At 48.4% G+C, this 11,055-nt stretch overlaps 1 protein-coding gene across 1 annotated transcript in view; it reads right to left on the bottom strand.

Moving 5' to 3' along the window:
- Positions 1-9,433, bottom strand: part of LOC147701385 (trypsin-like) — a 123,620-nt gene extending 114,187 nt beyond the window's left edge. The window contains exon 1 of the mRNA XM_086930074.1: positions 9,361-9,433. Within this exon, the coding sequence (XP_086786200.1) occupies positions 9,361-9,403 (43 nt within the window). The 5' untranslated portion in view covers positions 9,404-9,433. The remainder of the gene's footprint in view (positions 1-9,360) is intronic.
- Positions 9,434-11,055: the final 1,622 nt, after the last annotated feature.

Below are 11,055 nucleotides of genomic sequence, written 5' to 3' on the forward strand. Positions count from 1 at the left end.
AAAAGACCATATTTTGCGCTACCAGATGTATGAGATAGTATATTGACAATCCAATTTGCACAGCTGCACATTAGAACATCCCTGCAACAAACACCCCACTCCCACCCCAGCACCACAACTATGCCAAGGACATCCCTACACCCCGTTCCTCCCATTCTCCCAGTCACGCTGAGACAAGAAAATCATGCAACAAGATACCAAGAACCCAAAACCCTCCCACCCACCGTGAGTCACAAATACACTCACCGTGCCCTCACCCATCACAAAACATCTTGGGGTGCTCCCTCAGGAGGGACACCAGCGGACCATTGATTCCCTCAAGAGAAAGAGGCGAGGTCGGGGCTCCTCTCCAGTGACATACCCCCACCCATCCAAAAGTATAGTTATGCGTGTGCACTTCACAAGCCATTCGAAGAGGCCACCCTAGTAGACCATATGTAGTACAACAATTAGAACTAGGATTATTGCCCCCCATGTAAAAAAAAGGATATCTAGTCATACTGTGAATGTCCGCGTTCGCAGCCAACACCATCACCCCAATGATTCTAACCAACTAAAGTCCACTAGATAACAGTCAAACGAAGGCAGTAACATATCCGTGAATGCGCCCTGGTGAGACGCATCTGACATACTCTTTAGCAATAAGCATACAGCCCTTCAATACAGGGCACATTAGCCTTTCTAGAGGGAAAAAAATTGTTAGCACACATATGACATCAGTTTCCATTTCTAATTATATCAAAGCCCAAAACATATAACAGTCACTCTGTAGAAACATCAGTCTTCAGCATCCTCCTCGGCCCCTGTATCTTTGGCCTTCTCCTTACGTTCCAGCTTCTTGACAAACTGTAAGGCATCCTTAGGTGTGGTGAAGATCTTAGGTTTGCTACCATGCTGGATCCGTAATTTCACTGGATAGAGCATTGCATATTGAATTTGCAGCGGTTGTAGTTTCTTCTTAACCGGTTGAAATTCCCTCCTGGCCTGTTGCACAGCTGTAGAAAAATCAGGATATATCCAATATTCCTCCCTTGATACTTGGTCGTGCCCATTTCTTGCGCTAATCGAAGAGCCGTGTCCCTGTCTCAGTAATTAAGGAGCCGGGAGATGATTGGCCTGGGAGGAGCTCCAGGGACAGGTTGTGGCGCCAAAGATCGATGCGCCCGCTCAACCACCATAAGCGAGAAAAAATGTTCCCCCCCCAAGCATAGACTTGAGCATCTCTTCCACGTACAGCTCCATTTTCCCCACATTGGTTGTCTCCTCCACTCCTGTGATGCGCAAATTGTTTCGGCGCGATCTGGCCTCCAAGTCCTCATTCTTTGACTGTATAACTGCTAGCAACTTGTCCATTTGCACACAGGAGGTATTGACCGCATCCACCCTGTCCTCCTCAGTGGATATACATTGTTCTGCTTCCATTAAGTGAGCACCATGTTTATCCAGCTTAGAGGCCATAGTGCCGGCAGAAACACACCAACAGGGCACCAGGCACCTCAGCAGCTCCTGCACCTCCAGGTGGCTCGGCCAAATTCCTCTTAGAAGGCACAATACTCAGTTCCAGTGCCCCAGCAGCGAATCATAGGTAGCACCACAGCAGCGACAACTATATGCAGGGCTGAGGCGTCAGCGATAGCTCAATGTCCCTTCTATCCACTCTCATCGAAAAGATATCAGCAGGCAGGCCCCAGCGTCAGCAATCACAAAATGGCGGCGTATCCCAGCGCGAGGTTCAAGCAAAGAGGGCCTCACGCCACATTGCAGGCGGATTACAGCCCCGGATAGATAGCCAGGCAGCGTCATGATTTATGCTGTTAACCGCCGCCGTAACAGATCACGCTGCAGCATTCACTCTCGAGCACATGGAGACGCGACGAGCAGCATAGCCATGCCAGCGACCGATCCGCAACCTACCTGGTCTCTGGCCCTCTAGTGATCAGCGGCTGCGCGGCACTGTCCCCTCCCCCGCCACAGCCACCAACCACCGCAGCCGCAGTGCTCCTCGCCAGCCACCACCTCAGGGAGCCGCCCCACAGCTTCTGCTCTCCAGCGTCAGCAGTGTCATGTCCAGCAGCAGCGGATCTCGGCTCAAGCTGCAGCCGCGTCTCCCCTCACAGGTAACCAGCCGTCTGACAACAGCACGTACGGAGCGCAATCTCCCAAATGTCGCTACACTCCCAAACAGACGTTTCAGAGTGACATAATCATATCAGTCCTACGCCCTGAGCTTGCAGTTTCTAAATCCTGCACGCATAGCTGTGGATGGTATGTTAATAGCAGGATAATTGCAGGATAATAGCCCGACCAGGAGAGCTGCACTAATGTGCGGCCATCTTGCTTTGGGCTGCCGAGCACCCCCCCCACAGAGGGACTATACTGAGCGTAAAATCCTTCCTCAGCCAGGGATTTAGCGTCAAACCCAAGCACCTCTTGAGTATGGACCAGCATGTCCCAAAAAACCTTGCCCTGGACGTACTTTCCCTTAGGGGAATTATCCATGTCTTCTTCATCATCCTTAGCCTGCTTAGCTGCAGGCTCCAGCAGTGCACACTGGACCGCAGAATTAATTAAATCCTGTAAATCCGCCCTAGAAATCTGCAAGGCATCATCCTCCTGCAGATCCTGAACATTATGCTGCTTTAACACCTTGGCTGCTAGCGATATTTTCCTTCTGCGCTGCATTCCCAGATTTACCATTGTTCATGACGAGCTCAGCTCGTCATCAGCACAGCTCAACTGTGCCTCATGACGAGCTGAGCTCGTCATGAGCATCGAAGGGGTTAAAATCACCCTAGCAGGCACAGGTGAAGAAGCCCCTTCACTCATGGCGAGAAATCCAGTGTCAAACAGGAACTCACCACACAATCAAAGGAAGTGCCCAGCAACCTCCAATAAATACTGCCCCCAATCACCTAATCACGCAAAGGTGAGGAAATAAACAAGCATTTACAATGCAATGGTCTCGGCATTATTAAAGGTAGAGCTATTGGCATTGCTCATGACTTTTTTTTTTAATCCTAAATAAATCATTTACATTGCCAATAGCTTAATCGTTAAATAAATGGCATTGTCATTTACAATGCCAATAGCTTAATCGCACGCATATGCATGACCTGTTGCATTTACACCCACACAGAGCCACACACACACAGAGCCACCCACACAGAGTCATTCACATAGAGCCACCAACACACACACAGCCACCTACACAGAGCCACCCTCACACACAGAGCCACCTACACAGAGCCACCCTCACACAGACAGAGCCACCCACACATAGAGCCACCTACAAAAAACGCTATCCACACAGAGCCCTACACACACACACAGAGCCCCACACTCACAGAGCCCCACACACACACAGCCCCCCCCACACACACAGAGCCCCCCCACACACACAGAGCCCCACACACACACATACAGAGCACCCCCACACACACACACAGAGCCCCCCACACACACACAGAGCCCCCCCACCCACACACAGAGCCCCACACACACACACAAAGAGCCCCCCACACACACAGAGCCCCACACACACACATAGAGCCCCACACACACACAGAGCCCCACACACACACAGAGCCCCACACACACACAGAGCCCCATATACACACAGAGCCCCACACACACACAGAGCCCCCCACACACACAGAGCCACACACACACAGAGCCCCGCACACACACACAAACACAGAGCCCCCTAAACACAGAGAAAGCCCCACACACAAACACACACACAGAGAGCCATACACACACACAGAGCCACACACACACAGAGAGGGCCATACACACACAGCGAGCCACACACACAGAGACACACACACACAGACACACACACACACAGAGCCCCACACACACACAGAGCCCCCCCACACACACACGCACACACAGCCACACACACACACAGAGCCACACACACAGAGCCACACACACACACAGAGCCACACACACACACACACAGAGAGCCCCACACACAGGGAAAAGAGCCCAGAAAAAACGATCACACACACAGAGCCCCCCCCCCCACACACACAGCCCCCACACAGAGAACACATCAAGATGGCATGTAAATACTAGCCTGGGAGAGTAAATTGCCAAGATTAGACAAAAGAGATATAGATAAGACTGCATGCTACTATTATTCTGTGAGTGACAGCCTGGATGAAATCATATGCAGTCATCGTCACATACGGAGTTGTTCAAAACACACCATCTAATCATCTGTATTGCTAGCCACAATACGTCCATGTATTAACCAGATGCAAGCTATCTGTCTACAATAGAATACGGTCTTAATTTTAGGAGGCATGTATGGGAAATATAATAATCAGGGTATTACTGTAGATGCATGCAAACAACAAATTTAGCATGGGTGTCAATAATGACATGCAGCCCAACAGTCTAATATCGACATAAGAGAGCCATGAAAAAGCACACGTATTAGGGTCAACCTCTCACTGCATGACGATCAGATAGCTCCACGTTGGCGGCCACAAATAGATCACACTATGCGTTGTTACAATATCCCTTACAACCAATGAAACGGACCCGCACAACAAACAATGTAGCCGAGCACTTTATCAAGCCACTTACCAGGGTGCAGATATTGCAGTACAGGCGGGCGCTGTGGGACGAGTCAGGTGCCCGCTGGTCAAGCCCTGAGTGCTTTGTCATTCGACGAGAGAAGCCATCCCTGGCCCCTCGAGGAAGAGAGAAAACAGACTCTGCTCTGTAGGCTCCGGTGGATGATGGAATTCAGATCACTTCCCTGGGGCTCTGCAAGTCCCACCTCGCTCTTAAGATACAGGTTCACTGATGAAAGACCCCAGCGCCCTGGCAAAGGCCCCCCTGGACTTGAACCTTTCAGCAGGCTCCGAGTCAGACCAGCCTGCCCTGGCTCCCTCCAGCTGAGAGGGAAATGTCAGCTTCACAGTGTGTGTTTACCGACCTTTCAGTCGGCATTCACACAAAGGTTAGTTAGATGCTCCTGGCCCATGCATAGGTGATGAGAGTTACAGACAACCGGTTCTTGGATCACCTCTAACCTGTCTGGAGTCAAGCGCTCAGCTCTCCCACATACTCACATCAAGGCGATGTCACTGCGACTGCAGATTTATGAATAAACACACTGTGCATCTCTGCTGTCCCACCACAAGTATTTCCAACAAAACAATCGAAAATCCAACTTTCCCACTTGCTTTTTTGTTCCATCGGCAAAGCCACATTTTTAGGTCGAGCCTACCAGAGAGGGCAAGTTGGCTGCGAAATACATATTGTGGGCTTTCCAAGAACAAGGAGGGGCTTGCAGCACTGTCCACTGGTTGGCTTTACTGTCACTCATTTTCTCGTTTCTTATTCAATGGCTTGCCTTGTCCATCTTCTAACTGTCCCTCCCCCTCGGGCATTACCAATTTACTGGAGTCCTTCCACTACTCACTTTAAAAAAGAATGTTTTCCTTTGGTCCTAAATGTAATGTGGGAGCCACCCTGCCCACCCTACACAAAGTTGCACTGTGTATCACCCCGGAGGGCGGGCTAGGGGATAAATGAACGGGTGCATGATCGCTTGTGATCTTTGCCCTTTACAAATAAACTGGTGTACGTGTATTATGCTGCAGTGGGGCTCCATTTGTAGGCCTCACCACATGGCACCAGGGCACCCACCTCCCGACCCTCTACACTGGTGACGAGGTGGTTTCCTACCTACACCTCCATCGTCTCACGCATGCGAGCCAGTCCAGTGACTCCGAAGACACTCCTTCCTCCTGCACCCCCTGATGGGCAACCAACACTGCCCCTCCTCTCCAGGGAGGCCTCGGCGAGTCTACGGCAGCACCGGGGCCCACTGCGTCTCCCACAAGCAGGAACGTGCACCGCAAGGATCCTAACACCACTAATTGAAGAGGCCTGCCGGCCCTCCAATGTCTGCTCCAGCTCAGTGCAATGAGCGAGCACACGTGCGCACACCGGAGACGACTGTCGCGTGGCCTCTCCCTCCCACCCTCCCACACCTACTCCAGCATGCCCCTCCCAAACGTCGAGCGGCACAGCTGGAAAGAAGAGCCTGGAAGAGTGCACAGGCACCGCGGATCACTGCTGCAACGTTGTGAAGACAAAAATAAACATAAAATAAAGCACATTAACAAAGCAAACACGAGGAGGACAGTGAAAGGGATCAAAACAAGAATAAAACGGCAAAAACAAAATGGCGGCCGCGACGATTTTCGGATTCGGGCGGGAGCAGCGAACAGCGGGAGGGGCGGGAACGAGGACAGCAGGAGCAGCGAACAGCGGGAGGGGGCGGGAACGAGGACAGCGGGAGCATGCGACCTACCTCATGTTTAACAAACAGCAAAATGGCGGCCGGTGCTACTGAAAATATTCGGATTTGGGGGCATGGTTTTGATGTCCTGAGTGACGGACTACGTCACTGTCTAAAGAACAGCAAAACTTACGCCCCTAATTCCGAAAAAGACAGAGCTTCTTTGGAGGGACGGTTCTCTCCTCCAATGGCTGGCATCCGTTTAGGAAGCCAGCCAATGGAGGAGAGAGGAGGGTTAAACGACCCTACTAAGAAACGTAAGATCTCCTCCTGGAAGCTGGCAAGCCAGCATTTCCGGTCCGAGACCTAAAAAGGGCAGCCCTGTAGTCTTCACCCCCAGCCATTGATCAAAAGATAATGGCCATGGAGACCAGTCGCTGCCCAAGAAGCCCAGCACCGAAACAACCCGGGGCCAGGAAACCAAAAAACTCCACGCCCCAGCCCAGCACATGAACGGGAAGCATCCCTGACCTCAGAACAGGAGCACGGCCGGCCGGAATACCAGAGCGATCGCGCCAATAAAACAACAAAGAAAAGAATGCAGAAACATAAAACTGCAATTTCAAACACTCACTGCACCGTCCTGAAGAAAATCCAGACCAGGAAACAGGAACCGGGAGCACCAGTGTTCTGACGGCCGTCCGTGCAGAAAAAAAACAGGCATGGTGGTAGGTGGGAGGGGCTTATGTGGCTTAAACATACTGGCATTGTGATTGGCTGGGTGGAGGCAGGCCTGCCTCGCGTAGTAAGAACTGGGGGGGGGGGGGGGGGGCATAAAAATGCCATGTCAGTGAAAAACGATAATAGAACATACTTCCATATGCCAGTGTTCTGCTCAGTTGTGAGCCCTCCAAGTTTGAATGCCAGTGCTGAAACTGTCCAGGGCACTGACTAATGCTCACCTTTACAGTGATTGCCCGGGTCTCAGTCTGTGGAGCTGTCCGTCATGATGCTGAAAGAAACTGGCATGATGCTGTTGTCCACGTCCCCCCAGTATGTAAATGCACACCTTTCACGTAAATTATTGCAATACCCCTTAGTATGTAAAACACATATGACCCCGAATGCCATGACACATACTCATCCGGCACGCATATTAAAACACCATTGCCTGGTCATTACTAAACTCCAGTTTGTAAAAAACACATTGCCATTCTAGTACCCATAATCTCTTCTGGTGTGCAAAGCGCCATTGTGATTATGATAAATATGGTGCACCTGCACTTAAAGCATCACTGCCAATCCAGTGTGTGTAATTATTCCACTATATATCTCACCTTTCCGTTTCAGTGTTCTTATTTTCACCATGGATGTAAAGCACCATTGCCTTCTAACAATCTTCCATTGCTTCCTGGATGCAGAACAACATTGTCTGTCCATTGTCCACTGAGATCTTTACACGCAGACCCAGACTAACAGACACACTCACAATGTTCTCTTGTTTTGAAGATCTTCAAAAAGGTTGGCTATTTTACAAAATACTGTGTTTTAATTAACCCTAACAATCAACACTCCTCTCCAATTGCACTGTCCTTTAAGCTGCTTTTCATATAATGTATGCTAACATGATATGCCTACATATTTTCAGGAAAAATTTGAAGCTCTCAACCCCCCCCCCCCACACCCCACCCCCAATGTTACTGGCCAAGCTTTGCCCCTGCAGGCCCTTAGTGCAGCAACTTGCCCTTGCAACCCTGCTTCAGACGTGGGGTTTAATCCCTCAGTCTAGCCATGGGCGTCTTTTGAGTTCACAGAGCCCTAAAAGCAGTCGCCAGCTGCCCACTAACCATGACATCCCGGTTTCCCACAGACCAGCTGCGCCCCGCTATGGATTTTAATACCTATCGAAGTGATCAACCTCAATTGTCTTACCCCATTTGTTTGATCACTGAGGAATCAATTGGCATGTCAGTGACAATTACCCAAAACATTAATTAGCACCAGGTTCATATTTTTCAAAAACACAATCCTCTCAAAACCTTACTCATTCTTTGAAGAGGATCAAAGAGGAAGGTCAGAGTATTTCTTACTTACACTTTTAGATTGTAATCATTATTAAACACTGAATGAGTGGCAGTCAAATCATGGTGCATGCGCTAAAAATACGGATCTCTGTTTACAACACATACGCTGATGAAGTGTAATCTAGTTTTGTAAAGCTAGATTTTATTAAAAAGTCCACTTTTTGATACAAAATGGCTATTATTGATGATAATAACAGCTGCTGGGCAGTGCTCACGTTTTGTAAAGAAAATTGAGGATATCCACCCAGTGTCAAACACACCTGCACCCAAATTATGTTGTAAGGTAATTCCTCCGGGGTCAGTGGGGTGGGGGGGGGCCTTGCAGGCGTGGACATTTTCTCTTCCAGCAGATAATTCAGTACTTTGCTCACTAATCGGCATATTTTCTTCCACCGGACACTGAATAGGGCCCAGAATCTTTTGTAAACCACCACCAATGTACGCGGGAACAAGTCAGGCTTGAGCCAGAAGGTGCCACTGGCGAATCCATATATTTATTGGCACTAGTTGTGCTTGCCCTGCCATTTCCCCACACAATGGCCGTTGTTGTAAACGTTCGTGTACAGCAGCGCCTTTTTCGGTGCGCCTAGAAGAATTCCCATTGTACAGGACGGCGCTTTGAAAATTACAATCCACAAGCACGCGCATTATAGGCGCTTTTTAGAGATAATATAACCCGTGGTTACAAACTGATAAAAAACATAGGCCTCTTCCTAGTAATTATAGTAAACCCTAATTGACGGACAACACATTACAGGGAAGTCGAGTTTTACCTACATTTCTTTACATGTGTAAAAATATAGGTTTTATCAGCTCGTTAAATGTATGGAATTCTCTCAAACCATGTTACATTACAAAAAGGAAAAAAGCGGTTCCTCGGTTCAGTTATCAGTAATGTACGACCTCTTTCATCGTGTTCCGCGTGGACTAGTTAAACCTTTATTTATTCTGGTTTATTGCATAAAAACCCACTCGCCCACCTCCCCTCCTCCCGTGCCCGCCTCTTCCTACCTCCAAGCACGAGGAGAAGCAGGACGGCGGCTGCTCCCTTCATGGCTGCGAAGTCTTTTGGTAGTGCTGCAAATCCTGCTTAACGTCTCCAGGTGTTGCTTACCTTATCAGGTTAGATTAGAGGTTAATAAGTAACAACTGGTGCGGCAAATTGCCTTCAAATATTCACCTCAGGTATGCCCTTAGTAAACATTTTTTAACCGCTGAATCCTGAAATACTGGTAATAATTGCACAGATGACGCGAACAGTACTGATCACTTTAGAAGGTTTCGATTATTAGCAGAATCGGGAAGATGTGTGGAGACCAATAGGATCAAACTCCTCTATGAGTGCCAATATCCTTTTGTACATTAAACCATGCCACACACTTATGAGAAAGTGGATTAGTAGTTGGGTCAGAAGGCGGTCCACTGTTACACCTGTCAGCCTTAGGGTGGACTTCCCCAAACATTTGACATTAATTCCTCCATTTTTGCTGATCTAGTTTTTGTTGGCCTTAGTACTCTCTGCACTTTACCAACCCTGACCTGTGCTAAGGTGTGTGTGGTCACTCCCTAAAGCATGGTGAAATTGACTTAAACCCTTTTGACACATTCCATTTACTTGTAAGTCACTAGTAAATGTTAATACAAGTACCCATGGCTTGTAAATGAAATATTAATAGTGGGCCTGCAATACTGATTGTGCCACCCACTTTACTAGCCTTTCAAATATGTTTCAGGCCTACTATTACACAGCCTGTGTGTAGAGGAGTCTATCATTTCGATCTGGTGAAACAATGGGTTACCATATTTATTTAATAAATGATACATTTCAATTGGAAGCAGGTAGGAATGTCGACATTGGTGTCTAAAGAATTTCTATTTAAAACTCTCTTTAATGGTAAATTTGGATTTTTAGTCACAATTCGGATGTCACTTTTATAAAGTTAGTTTTTTCTTATCCTAACCATTCCGTGCCTCCAGCCTGTATCCTGGTTCACATGAGTAGTTGTAGCGTACAGCTGGTCTCCAGACAGGGAGACAAAGGGAGAATAGGTGTTGGTAGGACCGCCCATCTCTGTCTTGATATAGGGGAGAAGTTGTCACTTACCACCCTTACTCATCACAAAGGCTCTGCCTCAGCAGACTCACAAAGGGCTTCTGTTAGACCTTGCATCCTTGGCGTGATTTCCTCCCTAATTTTTCCTTCAACCCTCCTGTTTTGCTGACTTTGTTTTTGCAGGCTTTGGAACCCTGTGTACTTTATCACTGCTAACCAGTGCTAACGTGCGTGTGGTCTCTCCCTAAAACATGATAGAATTGGATTATACCCAAGCACAATATTTAATTTACTTCTAAGTCTCTAGTAGAAAGGCACCACCTGTGCACAGGTCCTGTGAATTAAATGCTACTAGTAGGTCTGCTTCACTGATTGTTCTACCCACTGAAGGAGTACTTTGAACATGTCTCAGTTATGCCATTTCCGTCTGTTTTTCCTGTATTAAACTGCCATGTCAACCTGGCAAAATAAACCTTTTGCCAGGCCAATCCCTCATTTTTAATGCATGTAAGTCACCTCAGGGCAGGGCAGGGCAAGGACAAGCCCAGAGGGCAGCGGGCAGTGTATCACACAGAGTCTCACAAGACAATCTTGTGCCAGGGCAGGGAAGCAGGAAATTCCAAACACATCAGAGGTGTAAATCTTCTGACACT

The sequence above is a fragment of the Lissotriton vulgaris genome, chromosome 7 (assembly GCF_964263255.1).
Source record: "Lissotriton vulgaris chromosome 7, aLisVul1.2, whole genome shotgun sequence".
NCBI lineage: Eukaryota > Metazoa > Chordata > Amphibia > Caudata > Salamandridae > Lissotriton > Lissotriton vulgaris.